The sequence below is a fragment of the Artibeus jamaicensis genome, unplaced genomic scaffold (assembly GCF_021234435.1).
Source record: "Artibeus jamaicensis isolate MK-2021 breed Jamaican fruit bat unplaced genomic scaffold, CSHL_Jam_final contig_3174, whole genome shotgun sequence".
In the NCBI taxonomy this organism is placed as follows: Eukaryota; Metazoa; Chordata; class Mammalia; order Chiroptera; family Phyllostomidae; genus Artibeus; species Artibeus jamaicensis.
Genome location: NW_026521738.1, coordinates 2,603,808 through 2,622,496, shown reverse-complemented (window position 1 = coordinate 2,622,496; position 18,689 = coordinate 2,603,808). Strand labels below are relative to the sequence as shown.

The 18,689-nt window shown below is 34.4% G+C and overlaps 1 protein-coding gene across 13 annotated transcripts in view; it reads left to right on the top strand.

Moving 5' to 3' along the window:
• Window positions 1-18,689, top strand: part of TIA1 (TIA1 cytotoxic granule associated RNA binding protein) — a 35,232-nt gene that overhangs the window by 3,937 nt on the left and 12,606 nt on the right. For 2 of the 13 annotated variants that reach the window (XR_008391212.1, XM_053663351.1), the window contains exons 2-7: window positions 6,250-6,352; window positions 10,129-10,227; window positions 11,446-11,500; window positions 11,672-11,704; window positions 12,933-13,020; window positions 16,321-16,396. Coding sequence is in view for 11 of the 13 variants with exons in the window: in XM_053663351.1 (XP_053519326.1) it covers window positions 6,250-6,352; window positions 10,129-10,227; window positions 11,446-11,500; window positions 11,672-11,704; window positions 12,933-13,020; window positions 16,321-16,396 (454 nt within the window). In the remaining 2 variants the exon portion in view is untranslated. Of the gene's footprint in view, window positions 1-6,249; window positions 6,353-10,128; window positions 10,228-11,445; window positions 11,501-11,671; window positions 11,705-11,728; window positions 12,418-12,932; window positions 13,021-13,048; window positions 15,612-16,320; window positions 16,397-18,689 lie in introns of those variants that run through there. The other 11 variants (XR_005079878.1, XM_037127237.2, XM_053663355.1 and 8 more) reach the window with 10 other exon arrangements.

The following is an 18,689-nucleotide window of genomic DNA, read 5'->3' as shown; positions in this document are numbered from 1 at the left end:
CATTCTGCTTTGTAAATGTGTCTAGGTTAAATTTTCTAGATCTGTACTAATATGAATTAATATTTTAAGTGCTTTAGATTACAGTTTTACAACTATCTAAACTTAGTTATCAGCTTCAAAAATATGTGCTAAATTGATACAAAATCCTATCCCTGGCAGAATGTCATATTTTCATTGTAACATTGGTGATTTCGTCATTGAATCTTCACAGGTAGGTTTTTACTTTGAAAAAATTAAAAACCTACAGAAAAGTAACAAAAATAATACATTAAAGAGTTAAGTAACTTTCATATGGATTTACCAATTAGCCAAATAGTCAAAAGTAATTCTGTGAGAATGTAGTTACCTTTTTTTCCCTGAACCATTTGAAAAGACATTGTAACATGTTAGGCCTAACTACTTTACTTATGTATTTTTCTAAGAACAAGGGCATCTCTTATATAGCCATTACACAATTTTCATATTAAGGAGACTACACCAAGACAACATCTTTAAGTAATATACAGTTCATATTCATTTATCCAGTTGTCCAGGAAAGAATCTTTTTAGTTCATTGAAGTCTGTTTGCCTTAACAGTTAATTCTCTTCTACTTTTTACTTCCCATTCTGTGTAAGATTGGTACATGATCTCATAGGTGTTATAACACGGGATACTTCAGTCCATGCTGTTAAAAAGAAGTCCATTAGATAGTTAAAAATAGATACTTCAGCCGTGGCTGGTGTGGCTCAGTAGATTGAGCATTGGCCTTTGAACCTTGAGGTCACCTGTTCGTTCAATACCTGTTAGGGCACAAGCCTGGGTTGCAGGCCAGGCCTCCAGTGGGGGTGTGCGAGAAGCAACCAATTCATGTTTCTCTTGCACATCCATGTTTCTCTTCCTCTCTTTCTCCCTCCCTCCCCCTCTGTCTGAAAGTAAATAAATAAAAATCTGTTTTAAAAATGGATATTTCAATGTTATTCCCCCCGAAAAAGCATTTTTGAAAAATAAAAACTAATGTAAGAAAATTACAGGGTTTTTAAAAAAGATTTTATTTATCTTTAGAGGAGAAGGGAAGGAGAGAGGGAGAGAAATGTCAATGTATGGTTGCCTCTCATGGGTCCCCCGCTGGGAACTGGCCTGCAACCCAGGCATGTGCCCTGACTGGGAATCGAACCTTGATCCCTTGATTCGCAGGCCTGCACTCAATCCACTGAGCTACACCAGCCAGGGCAGAAAATTACAGTTTTGGTTAGTAGTCCAATAGACATCATGATGGGGACCTTGGCTTGCCACTGCCCTGAGTGTCGATTTTTATATCAGTCAGGATTTTCATAAATGCGAGCAGCAAAAATAATTAAACATAAAAGGAATTAATTAAAAAGATACTGGACACTACCAATATGTCAGGCGGGTTATGGAACCTAGCTTAGGAAATGTTCAGGAAAGAGGGAACTGTCAGGCCACAATTCCTACTCAAGTTACAGACCATCCCAGAAAAGATACTAGTACCAAATCTATTGACCAAATTCACTGGGCATGGGACATCATTGCTATTTGACACCAAAATGGAGTCTCTTCAGTCTTTGGGCTATATGTCCTGTCTTCAGGACTGGTATCTCTAAATTGACTTAGCCTAGATCAATTGCAAAGTAGACTACAAAACCATATCTAGGCATTTCAGCTTCTGTAGAGGAATCAGGCTTTGCCTTCAGATGAGGAATTTTCTAAAAATAGTAGGGAAGATGTTTGGTGGCCAAAAGGAAAAAATTCTGAGTTCATACTGTTAATGTGAAATCCTTTGGCTTCAGAAACAGAATATATGACGGGGAATAAAACAACTAAAGAAAGAAACATAAAAAATGAGAATTAACTTCGTGAATTACAGAGCATTATACAAACTAAAAAACTTATTTTCCATTGGAAGTACTTTGAAGTATAACAAATAGATTTCAAACTTCTCTGTATTTAGCAGCTAGAGTTGGAAAGTAATAACGTTATCAAGTCATTTCTAAAAATTTGAGATTGATATCAGTGATTAACTTTATGGTAAAAAGAAAAGACTAGCCCTGGCCAGGTAGCTCAGTTGGTTAGAGTGCTGTCCATAGTAGGCCAGTGGTGCAGGTTTCAGTCCCCAGTCAGGGCATATACAAGAATCAACCAATGAATGCGTCAGTAAGTAGAACAGCAAATTAGTGCTTTTCTCTTCTCTCTCTTCTCTCTGTTCCCTCCGTCTTCCTCTCTCCCTTCTTCTTTTCTCCAAAATCAATAAAAAATGTAAACAACAAAAATGTTGTGTTACAAATAATTTGTAACCCTGCCTGGTATATCTCAGTGGATTGAGTGCTGGCTGTGAACCAAAGGGTCACCGGTTCAATTCCCAGTCAGGGGACGTGTCTGGGTTGCAGGCCAGGTCCCCAGTGGTGGCCATGTGAGAGGCAACCATACATTGATGTTTCTCTCTCTCTCTCTCTTCCCCTCTTTCTGAAAATAAATAAATAAAATATTTTAAAATTAATTTGTAATGGGTTATTTTTTTTAAGGTTTTATTTATTTTTAGTCCCACTGGGGATTTGGCCCACAACCCAGGCATGTGCCCTGACTGGGAATCAAACCCGTGACCCTTTGGTTCACAGCCTGCGCTCGATCCACTGAGCCATACCCTGGACTGTAATGGGTTATTTTTATTAGCACGAGGAAGAGAAAGAGATGTCTGTCCTTTGATTAATATGAAAATGTTATATATATTACTTATAGTTTATTGTAATGGTGCCTGAGGCTGAGAGCATGTTGTTTCCGTAAGTTCTCTGAAGCATTTCTCTAAACAGCTGTGTGTAGAGTTAATTGATAGAAGCTCCTAGAGCTTACATCAAATAAACAAATGTAAAGGTAATACAAACCATAGTGCCATTTTTTTTAAATCCTCAATGGAGGACATGCTCACTGATTTTAGAGGGAGGGGAAGAAAGGGAGGGAGAGAAACATCCATTGGCTGCCCACCTCACAACCTGAGCTGCTACCCAGGCACGTGCAATTCTACTCTTCCCGTCCCGCTTCCCATCTATGGAGATGACATTCCCAACCAATCAGACCATACTCGCCAGGGCACCCAGTAGTGCTCTTTCAACTAGCTTATGTTTTTTAATCACGCTTATTCAAACTCAGAAAATATTTCTCAGAAGATCTTAGTTTACAAAGAGTAAATAATAGAATTCAGGTTCTCTAAATACTGTGCACTTGTCACTAGGTTATCTTGCTTTAAAATCAAAGTACATAGATGCTAGAATTAAGTTTTTCGGAAGAGCCATTTTTTTAATTGACATTGCAATCCTGAGACTTTCTTATAGGGAGGGACAAGAGTCACGTGAGAATACACACATAAGAGTTAGAGAGAGCCCTGGCTGGTGTAGCTCAGTGGATTGAGCACAGGCCTGTGAACCAAACAACTGTGGTTCGATTCCCGGTCAGGGCACATGCTTGGGTTGCAGGCCAGTTCCCAGCAGGGACGCACAAGAGGAAACCATACATTGATATTTCTCTCCTTCCCTTCCCCTCTAAAGATCAATAAATAAAATCTAAAAAAAAAGTTATAAAGTACAGTTCTCACATAACCTTCACTCCAGCTTCCCTTAAAGTTAACAGCTAACATAACTATGGTATGCTTATCAAAACTAAGACATTGGCATGGTACAGTACAAGCTTTATTCCAGTTTCCCAATTTTTTCCACTGTCTTTTTTTGAAGATATCATGTATTTACCCATTTATTTTTATTGATTTGAGAGACAGAAACAAAACATCAGTTTGTCGTTCTACTTATTTATGCATTCATTGGATGATTTTTGTATGTGCCCTGACCTGGGGCGGAACCTACAATCTTGGTGTATGGGAAGAATGCTCTAACCAACTGAGCTATCCTACCAGGGCCAAGATACCATTCTATTTAGTCATGTCTTTTTACTCTCCTTTAATATGAGAAGATATCTTTTATGTCCCTGGCATTTTGAAGGGTACTGTTTCTCCACTGTACAGTGGCTACTTCTCAACATATTCCGTTAATTAGAATTGAGTCACTAAGACTAACCCACACAAAAGGAGAGAGAAATAAGCTGCACTTCATAGAGGTTGCATGTCAAAGAATTTGTGGGCACGTGTTAAAACAGCCAATTAATTGGCCGAAATTAGTAATTAATACATATTTTATAGGTGATACCTGAGGCTTTACACATACCCTGTTTCTCCTTAAAGTTATATCATGTATAAAACATCCATGGGTGAATTTTGCCAGTTGCAGTTATTACTGTGGTATTTTAATGGTGATTTCCCTCATTTCTTCTACATTTATTAGAGGATAGCTTTTTTCTTGCAGAAAATAACAGGATCCAGTCAAGTATTATTTATTATATTTGGTTGTGTCTTTTAAGTCCTTTTAAATCAGGAATAGCCCTCTCTTTTTTAAAAACTTTTTTCAGGACAGTAATATTTTTAAGAGATCAAATAAGTTACTTTATACAAAATTCCATACCTGGAGATGTATAATTGTTTTATTATGTGTCCAATATTCTATAAACATATCTAAATTTAAGCTTGACTAGATTCAAGTTAGCCCTTTTTGACTTGACATCACATGGGTGATGTTGTATAATTTATACTGTACACACAGTGACTCATTGTTCATCTATAAAATTATTTGATCACTAGGTCAAAGTGGTAAAACAGCCAAAGCTCTCACTTTTAAGGTAGGGCTTTTCCCTGTGGAGTTGTTAAATGATCTATGTGATAACTTTGACACCCTTCCCATAATCATAGTATAATACCCATAAGGCTTACACATGGTTAATTTAATGTGGTTTGTCTAAATTTATTTGCTGGCATTTTTCTGTAAAGAACTTTTCCCTCATCCACTGGAGCTGTTAGGTTACACTATACTGGAGTTTCTACTGCAAAGGCAAGATAAATGCTTAATTCTATCCCTTTAATTACTGATTTTCAGAAACAGAGCCTGGTATAATAACTTCTAATATTGGAAAAATTGCTGTTGAGTAGATGTTGCTTTTATACTTTTTAATCATTATTTTACCTGATTTTTAAGTGCTATTCATTGTTTCTTAAGATTTGGCACTTTTCTCTTTACCATTTTAGCTTATTCCAGTGCCTTTATAGTAGTCATTCAATGTATGTTTATTGAATGAGTAAATGGGAGGAAGGAATTGACATGTATAAATGTTTATTTTTCTGGGGAAAGAGTCTATACCTTTCATCACACGTTTTTTGAAGGATCCTTGGCAGAAGAATGAAAACTATGGTTGTTGAGGGTCGGCATTCTTTGATTTTAGAAGTGATAAACCTCTAATTCTAATATGTCTAGAGGTAATCTTTCAAAATCCTATTTTGAAAATTTATTTATAAAACCTTAAATAAAGATTATCCCACTCCTCTAGTTTTGTAGCACTGCATTAGTTAACTTTGCTAGTCACTAATTCATATTATCTGTTAAAGGTCTCTCCTGGAATCTTTGTATTCCTTACAAGTTTTCCATTCCTTTCCCCAGCCACTATGGCTCAGTCAGTTGGTCATTGTCTTGTAAACCGAAAACTCATGGGTTCGATTCCTAGTCAAGGCACATGCCTGGGTTGATAGCCAGGTCCCAGGTTGGAGGTATACAAGAGAAGTCCATTGATATTTCTCTCCCTCTCTTTCTCTCTCCTTAACCCTGTCTAAAAATAAGTAATTTTTTAAAATATTTTATTTATTTATTTTTTGATAGAGGGGAAGGGAAGGAGAAAGAGTGGGAGAGAAATATCAATGTATGGTTGCCTCTCATGCGTCCCCTGCTGGGAACTGGCCTGCAACCCAGGCATGTGCCCTGACTGGGAATCGAACCGCGATACTCTGGTTCTCAGGCCCGTGCTCAATCCACTGAGCTACGCCAGCCAGGGTTAAAAATAAGTAATTTTTTTTGTAAAGCATATCTGCCTAAGGTAAACCTAGGAACTTAGAAATAAATAACAGGTTTAATTTACAGTACCTTGACAAAACACACACTAGCTTCCCCTCTACTAGCACTGTCTAATGCACTTGCAAGTTACATTATAGTACATCTTTTTATGAGAGAGATTTTAAAGTTTTGGCCAACTATTATAAGCTATTCCCAAGTAGTATAGTTTCAGGTAAAGGTCTGCCTTTTCCTATATTTACTTTTCAGTAAGCAACTTTAGAAACTGGTCCAAAGAAGTAAATTTAAAATGGTAAGTTGTTTTTCTTTGTGTTTCAGATATGTTGGTAACCTTTCCAGAGATGTGACAGAAGCTCTAATTCTCCAGCTCTTTAGCCAGATTGGACCTTGTAAAAACTGCAAAATGATTATGGATGTAAGGGTATTTTAACTTTCTTTTTTAATGTACATCATTTAATCCATTACTTCTAAATCTCTTAAAGTGGTTTATATACTCTGAATTCATAGGGATTTTAGTGAATTTGTAATGAATCCATTTTGACCACTGTTTAATATGTTTTATTAAATAAAGGAAGAAGAATAGAATTAATCATTTCTAGAGTAGATGAGAACTATATATATATATATATATATGAGTTTAATATGTTTTATTAAATAAAGGAAGAATAGAATTAGTCATTTCTAGAGTAGATGAGAACTATATATATATATATATATATATATATATGCTTTTTCTTTGCATCAAAGCATCAGAATTGTTTATATGTGGTATCAGTCGAGAGGCTAATCTAGAGATTCAGTTATTACAATTAGATTGGGAAATTGGGGCAAAAGTAATAGATATTTGATACTGAGATATGTTTTTAACTTTATTTTCAAAGGTCATGATTCAAGGTTTTTTTTTTTTTTTCATTATGGTAATCACCATCCATCAGATCTTAATGTATAGAAAATACCTTGAATTAATTCCTCTAATTGGTATTAATCTTGAATCATAATATGTATAAGAAGACATCTAAAAAATGTTTTTGATAGAGAAGTCAGCTAAAGGGAAATCCTATTATCCCCTGGACTCTTTCTGTTTTTCTTTTCCCCAGGAAAGAAAATCATGTGTGTGTATGTGTATCTGCTACTTTTTCTGTTGTTTTCTAGTTTATCTCTTTTTTTACTTGGTAATTAAAAAGTAATTGTTTATCCGGTTGGCTTTTGTTTGTTGTCTAAGATTTGAAAATGTCAGACCTATCTTCTAAAGTGTCAGAATCGCCTGCATGTAATAAAGATGGATTCAACTAATGTTTTTGACCTTTATACTCAAGTGGTTTTGTGTCACATTCAATATTTATATGCCCTTGGGAAAAAAAAAAAGATCCCTCTGTACCCATAGAGAAAGATAAGAAGGAGAAGATGGAAAATGATGGAAAATTTAAAATCTTTGACTGATGCGGATCTCCTTCCTTATCCCAGCAATAGCATCTATGGACTGCTTGCCTCTTATTTAATGCTAATGCATTATTACAAGTGCTCAACAGAAATAGTGTAAAGCACATGTTATTCCCATTTAATATATGCAGAAATGAGCAAAGCAAGAATGTAAACCCAGATTGAACTATCTAAATACAAATCTTCTCTGTTGGTTTGTAGGCTGCCAGTCTCTCCCTTAGTCATTCTAGATATTTGACTGCTGAAGATCACTAGGCAATATGTTACTGACTGCCCTGGCAGGGGGCTCGGTTGGTTGGAGTGTTGTGCCATACACTAAAAGGTTTCAGGTTCAATCCCTGGTTAGGGCGAGTATGGGAGGCAACCAATAGATGTTTCTCATATCTATCTATTTCTTTTTCTCCCCCACCTTTTCTTTTTATAAATCAATTTTAAAAACATGTCCTCAGGTGAAGGTTTAAACAAAGTGTTAGCCCTGGCTGGTGTGGTTCAGTGGATTGAGCACCAGCCTGCCAACCAAAGGGTCGTCAGTTCGATTCCCAGTCAGGGCACATGCCTGGGTTGCAGACCGGTTCCCTGCAGGCCAGTTCCCAGCAGGGGACGCACGAAAAGCAACCATACATTGATGTTTCTCTCCCTCTCTCCTTCCCTTTCCCTCTAAAAGATAAATAAATAAAATCTTTTAAAAAAATTAAAATAAAATGTTAATGACTACCCTACTTACAGAAAAGACTAGCAGGGTTAGCCTTTGCCACTTCATATAAATTTTGGGCTCCTATCATTCAAAGGTATAGATTAACATTTTGTTTTTATTACTAAAGTCTTATCCAGTCTATTCATATGATGTCCATATTTATGAATTTTACACATCATGGAATATTAAGGTTCATGATGTCTATGCTTAGATTCTTTTTATCTAAAAAGTACAGTTTTTTTCTGGGTACAGATCAACTAACTGAAGTGAACATTCTTTTATCATTTACTACTCATAAATATAAGCTACTTTTTCTAACCACCTTTGGGTTCCTGTCAGTATTGATCTGTATACTAAAATTCTCACTTATCAAGTGTAGTATTTGAATTAGACAACTTGAAAAACATGCTTATATTCCCTACTGTTTTCTTTTTTTTCTTTAGTTATTTTTCAAATACAGTTTTGTCTTTTACTCCCATCCCAACCCCGCCCCGCGTGCTCCCTACCTCCCACCCATTTCCACCCCCCCATTAGCTGTTGATCCCTAATGTTTTTAATATAAAGTAACAGGTAGTCTCAATATCAATTTGTGGTCACCTCTTTGCTCTAAAATAATTAAGAATCATTGCCAGTGATGTTTAAACTATTAATTGTGCTTTAAACAAAATATCTTTATTCTAGTATTCTAGCCTTTTAGTTTCTTATATTAACAGTCCCGCTTAGGAGATTATAGCAAGAACTTTCAAAAGGTCTATGATGTCATTTGGTATTTTACACTGATAGGTATAAAATAGTGGACTTTCTTTCTGCTTTAATTTACACTAAAACATCCAGGCTTCACATATCATCAAGTGTCAACTACTTGGAACACCAGCAGAAAAGAGAAGAGAATTTTTAAAAAGACTACGAAGCAGCTAAAAAATGACATCAGAAAGTCGAAATTCTAAAGCCTATTCTAAAACTTTACTTACCAGAATACCTCTTCTATTTACTTACATTGTAGAAACAAGTTTAAGATGGTTGAATGAGATTTTCTGCTGCTCAGTAAGTTAGAGGCACCAAGAATATATGTACATTTATAGCAACAAAAAGGGAACATATCACAGGGAAGAGACAGAAAAGTTGTTAAAAGCCAATACCAGCCTTACTGGTGTGGCTGAGTGGGCTGAGCATCATCATGCAAACCAAAAGCTCTCCAGTTCCTTTTCCCAGTCAGGGCACATGCCTGGGTTGCAGGCCAGGCTCCTGACTGGGGGCATGCTAAAGGCAACCGATTGATGTTTCTTTCTCACATCAATGTTTCTCTCCCTGCCTTTCTTTGTCCCTCTCTTCCCCTCCGAAAAATAAATAAAAATTAAAAAATAGAAGCCAATACTAACACTTGATAATATAGGATTCTAGGCAAATATAACCTCTGTAGCTCAAAGAAAAGGTTGTATTTTATGATAATGGTGAGAGTGTAGCTATATATTATCTGTCCATAATTAGGACACTTAGTCACTAATAAAAGATTAAATTATACATAGTAGTATAATACAACTTGATGAAGATAGTTTTCTATTAAAATAGCTCATTTTTTTGCCCTGGCTGGGTGACTTGGTTGGAGCTAGTCCAGTGCACCAAAGGGTTGCAGGTTCAATCCTTGGTTGGAGCACATACAGGAGGTAACTAAAATATTACCTCTTTCTGTCTCTCGATGCCCACCCCCCACCACTCTAAAATCAATAAACATATCATTGGGTGAGGACTTAAGAAAAACCCTCAGTTCTAAGTGTTTGCTTTTTTAGCTAAAGATTTACTTGTGGGTCCTGGCTGAGTAGGTTATTTGGTTAAAGCATCACCCTCATATGCTGAGTTTGTGGGTTTGATCCCTAATCAGGGCATATACAAGAATCAATCTCTCTGTTTCCCCCCCTCAAATTAATAAATAAAACTTTTAAAAGATAAAGATATACTTATGGAATGGACCTTCCATTCTTTATGGCCTGATAACTGATGTTATAAATTTTAAGATAATGGGAGTATAAAACTTAAAATTGGTTGTTGTGTTTTTTGTTCAACAGACAGCTGGTAATGATCCATATTGTTTTGTGGAGTTTTATGAGCATCGTCATGCAGCTGCAGCACTAGCTGCTATGAATGGGCGGAAGATAATGGGTAAGGTAAGCTGTCATAATTAAAGGTGACTTGCACTGGATATTTTAAATTGCATAGTTCTGTTTTCTTTTTAGAAGCATTACATTCACTTTATAGAACATGATCGTGTTTATTATTAAAAAAAAAGGTGGGATAAAAGCTGTTAAAGGGCATGTTTATGTTCATATTCTTCATGGTGCCTTACACATGGTAAATACTAAAATTTTTTTAATTACTCAAGCTTGGGTGAAACATCTAGGAACATTGGATACTAATGGGAAGAATAAAAGGCAAAATTCATTGGTACTTTAGATAAGAGAGGGGATTGGTTGAATGTTAACAGAAGTATGAGGTCTGTCCAGAAAGTATCTAGCCATGTACAGTGAAAAATTAGAAACGTTTATTGAAAACGATAAAGATACAAGAAACATTGTACATAGGATAGTGATGCTTCAGTCTCCTTCAAAGTAGGCACCTTAGGACCTCACACTGTTTTCCCAGTGTCTCTTCCACTGTTAAAATACTCTGTAAAGTCCTTTGTTGGAATTTTTATCAGCTGCCCTATCGTATTTTCCTGAATCTCATCAATAGTCTGAAACTCATTCCTTTCAAAGGTGGGTTTTAGTTCTGGGAAAAGCCAAAAGTCACGGGATGTCAAATCTGGATGATAGTGGAGCTGAGATACCTGGGTGATTTGATGTTTCACAAAAAAAAAACCTCTGTATAAGACATGATGCATAAGTGGGCACGTTGTCATGATGAAGCTGCCAGTCACCAGTTTCCCATAGCTGCAGCCTTCTGAATCCAAATAGTTTCCAAGGAGGAATGTTTAAGTGTAATGTAAAATTTGATGCAGATTCGTTGCTCTACTTGCTCATTTGGAATGCAACAGCCACACAGTACACATGCTCACTCAATGGCATCTACCACCCCCACTGAGAGTGAAGTTGTCATTGTTCACACATGTGCATTTCAATTCACTCTCCTTGGCTGCCAGGTTACATTGATGTTGTACATACCATTCTTGTTATATTAACAATGGCTGGACTTTTTTCCGGACAGACCTCATATGTAAGATTAAGATTTGACAACATTTTTTTTGTGTAAATGTAGGTTAAAAGATAAACTGACCAGAACCAGTATTCATTTCATCTCAGACCTACACCTTCCTATGTGTTTATAGATGCAAATCTTGTAATACCTGGTTTTTTAATAGAGTGTAAATGTAGAAAAAATTTTTTTAGGAAGTCAAAGTGAATTGGGCAACAACCCCCAGCAGTCAAAAGAAAGATACAAGCAGTAAGTATATTTTATACTCTTTGAACATTTGTTTTTATTGTTCACAGTAGTTTTATTGTAAAGCATTAAACATCATACGTGTTTGCAGTAATGTTTTGATCGTTATCCTTAGATATGATTGAATGTGTTTGTGTTAATAAATTTAAGAACAAATCTAATCTTTGTCATCAGGTAGTACCGTTGTCAGCACACAGCGTTCACAAGGTAATTGTATCTTCTTAAACATAAAATGAAATCTCTTGAAAGGGTATTCACTAACCACCTGAAATTTTTTTGTTTGATGTTGGGGGGAGTGGGGAGGGAGGAGGTCGTGTTTCTATTTGTCTCTCTGGCAATATTTTTCCCCCTTCTTCCCAGTGTTGACCAAGTGTGGCTTGTCCACCACTTTGGTGCTATTTCAAGCTCTCTGACCCTCTTGGAGGCAGCTGATGCCTTAGAAATACTTTCACCAACTAAAGGGCAAGATACCCTGCTTCCTTGAGGTCACGATCTGTGCTCCATATCCAGATCTCCTGATTGCTTGAGTTGCTTCTGAAACTGTGTTTCCCAAATGACAACCCAATATCTTGCTTAAGGCCTGCCAAGTAGGAGTAACTTTTCTTTCCAAATATACTTTGTCAAAATTGATATATATGTCTATTTTAAGTGTTGATCCAACTATTTTGTATTTTTTACGTGTTTTTCTTGAGCATTGTCTTTTTTTAAAACTTCACATGGGATAGTTATTTCTCTCCAATGCTTTGTTAATGGTTCTAATATAAAGTGAAGGGATTACTGTTTTCATTCTGTTGCCTTCAGTCTTAGTTCACATGCACATGGATTCACATAAACTGAATGGTGTAATGTCTGGGCAACCAAAACTGTTGGCTTTTGAGAAAACTGTCAAATACTTTAACATCAAACTGTTGCAATGCAAGGTATTTCTTTGCTTGTTCTTCACAAACTATGGTTAAACCAAGTATATCATGTAGCTAGCTTCAGTGAATTGTCTTAACTGAGGCAAATCTAGTCTACATAAGTCACAGTACCACTATTTTATTTTAATTTGTAAAACTTTAATAGAGTGGTAAACTGATTAATGTAAATAATTACTATTAAAATGGTAATTAAGTCATTAATTTTTGCAACACTTGTTATAATCATATTAGTAGTTTATTTTCTTAGACCAGTATAATAATTGGTTATAATAAGAAATATAACTGTCAGTTCCAGTTAGGTGTATCAGTCTTTAGGACAGTTTTTTCTGTATTGTTACCTTGATTAATTTTGTTTAAAATTGATAGGATTTGTATAGGTAGAGGATAGTGTTTTGCTTATATGTTACTATAAATCCATAAATTATTTTAAGAAAACTTGATTGAATAAATTTTAGCATTTTTTAAATTCTAAAATTTTATTTTTCTTTTCACTTCCCCTTCCTTCCCCTTATAAGATCATTTCCATGTCTTTGTTGGTGATCTCAGTCCAGAAATTACAACTGAAGATATAAAAGCTGCATTTGCACCATTTGGAAGGATATCGTAAGTAACAGAAGATAAAAGTAAAATACTTTTAATTAGGAACAATCTTAAAAGTACTTTGAAATTTTTTGTGAATTTTGACATTAATTTTAACACTTGAATATAATGTATTTCATTGTTTAGTGACTATTCAAGCATTAAAAGACAAAGAAAATAAATCTTTTGTCTTCATTTATCTTAAAAATATTTTTTCAATTGGCATTAGCTTTTGAGACAAATTTACTATTGTATATCTGTTTCATATATAAGTGTCTTGCTAGCTTGGTCATAATCTTTAGTAAATTCCTTCTGTGACTGAGGAATTTAGACCTTTTGGGCACTTCTGTGATACCATGCATTTTTGTGTTAATCTATTTTAACAAGAAGAAACCTCATTTTAACCCCAAAAGCAGTTACTAAGTGTTAATTCTAAGGTATTTACCCTCTTGTTGTTGTTACTGTTAACAGCAATAACAGTAATGCCTTTTAGTTTTTTGTGAAGCTCTGTCTTGCTCGCATTTGTTATTAATCAGCTTAACCCCTTTGTAAATAGCTCACTCAAGGCTTTATTTATCATAAAAGAACTTCACTATTTTGAAAAACATGCCGTAATAGAATAAGAATAATAATTTAATTATAGTACTTTCTTACATTTAATTATTTAATATAGAAAAGAGAATTTTGTTAGGGTTTCTGGTTGCTCTATTATTGTTGTTCCAGCTAAAAGAGAGTAAATTTTCTTAACTGAAGTCAGAAGGAAACACTAGCTTTAATTTGGTTTGATGAACAGACCAGCAGCAAATTGAGGTGAGGAGGAAAGTAAATGCCAATAGTTTGGTGATGAATTTTGGGAGAATTTTCATTTGAAGAGTTGTACTTCATTGGTAGGATGATGAACATGCATAATAAGGTACCAACTCTAAAGGCAGTTGTCGAGATCAGGGTTTATAAATAGACTCTTTTCTGGTAGGTGACTTTTTTTTTAATCCTCACCCAAGGACATGCTTATTGATTTTAGAGAGAGGAGAAGGAAAGAGAACGTCAATCAGTTGCCTTTCACATGGGTCCTAACTGGAGACTGAATATGCAGCCTTCTGTTTAGGGGAAGGTGCTCCAACCAACTGAGCTGCACTGGCCAGGGCTGATATTTTTCTGTATGAGAACTGATTAGGAAAATAAGTTCTAATTTCTCAATTGTTCCTTTTAGTCTGCCTTAGGATCTTGATGATCTTTAGCCTGCTTTCAAATACCTAGACTGGATGGTCTTAACTGTTAGCCTTTCAAAAGTCTGTATAAGTTTCTATACACAAAATGTTGTTTTTCTTTTTGGTATGGAGTATCTCTGTAAGTTCTACCATATTTTCAGAGTAGTCATAGGGCCATAAAAGGATTAAAGAACCCTGGTCTAGATATTTGCTGCTACTGCTTCCTTAGAGAATCCTGTCAAAAATAAGTAAGAATTAAATATATTTCAAGGCTAACATTTTCTGAAACTTAACCCTAGGGAAAAATTTTTCTAACATTTTAACAGATTAAATAGCTATTTTATTAAATGTTTTAATTTTTCTTCAAGTAACTTTTCTGAAAACATGGGAATTATAGTTTGGGATTAGATAAAGATTATTTAACAGTCAGTTAAGTTAAAGGATATTCAAATTTTAGTAATTTCTTGACTTTTTAATCATGGATCAGTAATTTCTTTTTGTTAAATATGTTGGTATCATAATTATAGTCTGTAGATTTCATTATGGCCAACCATGATTATTTATGTATATATTAGTTTTTCTAGGATAAGGCTTTTCTTTAAGTTTTATAATTTTTAGTTGATGTAATATATAAATAATGTTTAAGCTTTGGGCTACCCAAAGAATGTGTTCCTAAATTTAAAAGAATCGTTTTCAGTGGAGTAGCATCATTTCCTGATTATATTTTTTATTAAAGGAAATAAGTTGGCAACTATATTAAAAGGTTCTTATCATAGTCTCAGTAAAGATCCTACAACAATGAGTTACAGAAAATACACTGTAAATGATGACCTAATAAAATATTTAGTATGAAAAATGTAGTTCCTTTTCTAATTAATATAGTAAACTCTTCCTGTTCCTTGAGTTTAGGGTAATCCAACAAGTTTTTGGTATAGAACTGAATCAGCTACCAAATTAATGCATGTGTACCATTCAGATCATTTAATAAGTATTTTTACATAATAAGAAGTGACTTGCATTAGTTTTCCCTTTTTACCCTTACGTCTTTGTCATTTTGAACCTAAACACTTCATAAATCACTCCTAAATTGATCAAAATATGCTTATGTATACTTAATAAAAAATTATATTGCATGGCTTTCTGACTTGGGTTTTTGTTGTGAAAGTGCCTGTTTTGTTCATGTGTCCTGAGAGAACAAGCATTGTGACATACCTGGCTAACTTAAAAGCAGATTGCCTGTGAAGCACAATTTGAGTCCAATTTTTTGAGGTATGGAGTTTTAGCTATCATGACTGGGTTTTTTACTCAATCTCAAATAATAGGGCTCTGGTTATTTTGCAGAGTATCTCTGAAGAATGGACAGAATTGCCCTGGCTAACTACAAGCTACGGTTCACAATGGATAAATGTTGGCGTGCTTTTTTACTTTCTGAGTTTTTAAAATTTTGCTCTTATATCTTATAGTTTCCAATCAATCTTATATGATTGCTACTTTAAAATTCAGTATAAAATCCTTTCATATATAGTTTAAAACTAAAGTGTGTGTGTGTGGTATTTTTCTTCAGTTATTTAGCATTTCTGAAAATGTCAAGTTATCAAAATTTACAAATAGTCCATAAGGAGGGGGGATATAAATTGATCTGAGAAAATAATTTACTTAATTTAGGGAATATACAACTTTTTCATTTTCTTAGTTTCCAGTTTTCTATTTTAATTTTTTAATGATTAGGTAGTATATGGTATCAAATAGCAAATTATAAATTGCATGGTTAAACAAAGCCATTCATCTAATGTGTCTGTGAACCCTATAAGTGGTTAAGTAATTGATCTGAATAGCTGTCTTCACCATGCTTAGTATTTAAAAGTTTAAAACTTTCAAAATGGGAGGCAGTTTCTATACAATGTATACATACATATTTAAGAAGTTATTGATTTGCATGTTATAAAATTAAGCCTCATTTGCTAATACATAATAAATTTATAGAGTAAAAGGTGAATTTGTGTTAATGGTTCATTTTAATGAAGATGAAACATGAAAATGAGTTGTGTGTAAAATTCTCATTTGATATCCACAGGAGAGTTTGCAAACCTGAACTTCTGATTGTTTCTGATTTCAGAGACGCCCGAGTGGTAAAAGACATGGCAACAGGAAAGTCTAAGGGATATGGCTTTGTCTCTTTTTTCAACAAATGGGTGAGCTCGATTAAAAAGTGCATGTACAGTGCTTCAAGAGTAAAGAATGAAAATACTCATTTTAGTTATTAATCTTTTCTTCCATATGCCATTTGTTCATTTCACTGAAAATTAACACCTACACTAAAGGATATGTTCTTTCTCCTGTTTGGCCATTTATTCAACTTCTGTTTAGTACCTATGCATGCAAAGTACTTATAAAATGTTTTCAGAATATATAAAGTGGACATGTTTAAATTATCAGCCAAAGATATTGAAAATCTCATTTTGTCAACCTATTTCAGATTCCCATGATAATTCAAATGTAACTAATAAAATGCTCTAATGGGCCAGGACTTTTTACATTGTTTATTAATGTATTTGAAATGTTTGTTTCATCATTTCTTTCATTTAACAAACATTTACTGAATACTAATTCACATGGATTTGAAATTTCTGGTTTTTGCAGAGGAAAGGAAGGACAGTGCAATTTATCAAATGAAAGGTGAGAGTAGGATTTATAAAGAAAGGAAAAGCTCATTTCATGTGACAGCTGGAGAAATCTTTGGTGTATCTTCTATACAGTGTAATACTGTGCTGTAGGTACTTTTTAAAAAAGGCCTTGGATGGTGTGGCTCAGTGGATTGGGCGCTCATGATTCCCTATCAAGGTGCATTCCTGGGTTGCAGGCCAGGTCCCCTGTTGAGAGGCTCTCGCATATGGTTGTTTCTTTCCCTCTCTCCTTCCTTCCCCTCTCTCTAAAAATTAAATATTTTAAAATATATTTTTTAAAAAAGAATAAGGACACTTTGTAAGTACAGATTATAGAAAGTTTTCTATGGTACAATGTTAAGTGGCAAAGCTTATTTAGGTGTGAAACGGAAGAGAACATGGTGTGCATGCATGTGTATGTTTTCTTTTGCTCATAAACAACCTTGTTTCAGCGTTTCCTGTTAGCAAGTAGGTAATAGGCACTCTTTATGTGGCAGATGGGGGACAAAGAGGGAAGTTTCTTACTGTATTGTATGGTTTGAGGTTTGAACCTTGTAAACATATTACAAATTTAAATAAAGTCATTAATGTTTTAGTGTGGTAACTCAAGGTTTAAAACAGTTAAATGCAGAGATATCACACTTCCAAAAATATAGGAGTGGGATAGTTGATAGACACTAATTTTGGAGTATACACAAAGGTTTCATTAACCTTGGGTTTTCTTGTATTGCCTCTATATTTTGACTTTTTTGTCAATGATAATTTACTGTACTTACTTTCTGTGTAAGATTGCCTTAGAATGAACCATTGAAAGTTTTTGATAGTATAAAATATGTTTTAAAAAATACTTTTCTTAGTTTAGTTAAAGGAATATTTGAAATAGATACATAATTTCTTGATGGCTTCAGATTGAATACATCAGCATCAGTTATTGTGTTAGTTCCTTCTTGGTTTTTGCAGTTATGCCAAATAGTGTCAGACTATTTTGTTTTTTCTAGTTCCTGTGTCTACTTAAATTGGAACTAATATCTGGCTATCCCTCACTATGAGTTCTTGGTGAGGAATATTTGCTATAGCATGCAACCATTTTGCCCAGAATTTACTTTTCAAATAAAAAATCTGCCCTAAAAATGTTTGTGCGGATTACAAATTCAGGTAAGGGGATGTAGAATGCAGTAGCATTGTGCAGTTCACACAGGAACATTGTCTCTTATGGTCAGATTATTTAAGTGTATTATGCAGTATAGCTATCATCTTCTCATGAAGCGAAAATGTCTTCCAAGAAAGTGGATAAACCTAAGAGGTCATAAAGAACCCACATATTAGAAGAAAAAATGTAAATAGTAAAGCATATTGAGAAGTGAAAACACAAAATTCCACCATGTATTGTCCCATCTACCAATTATAAAATTCTTTTCTGTGAGATGAAAAAATAAAAACTGTGAGAATGTAGTTGGTTCTGAAAGCTCTACTGTTAATCATAATAGTTAGGAAAATACCTTATATATATGGCTGATACTACAAATAGTGTGAGTTCCTTGGAGGGTTGATTTTATATATATATATATATATATATATATATATATATACACACAATTTTTAGTGTACTATTTGAGAAAGTAGGTTGGGGGCTTTGGTGGAATAGGAATTTGCTTTTTCCTATTGAGATAATGGAATAAAGGCTCCTGCTATATATATAAAATATATGTGTGTGTATATATATAGTATATATTTTATATATAGAGAGAAAGATTTTATTTATTTTTAGAGAGAGAGGAAGGGAGACAGAAAGAGAGGGAGAGAAACATCAATGTGCAAGAGA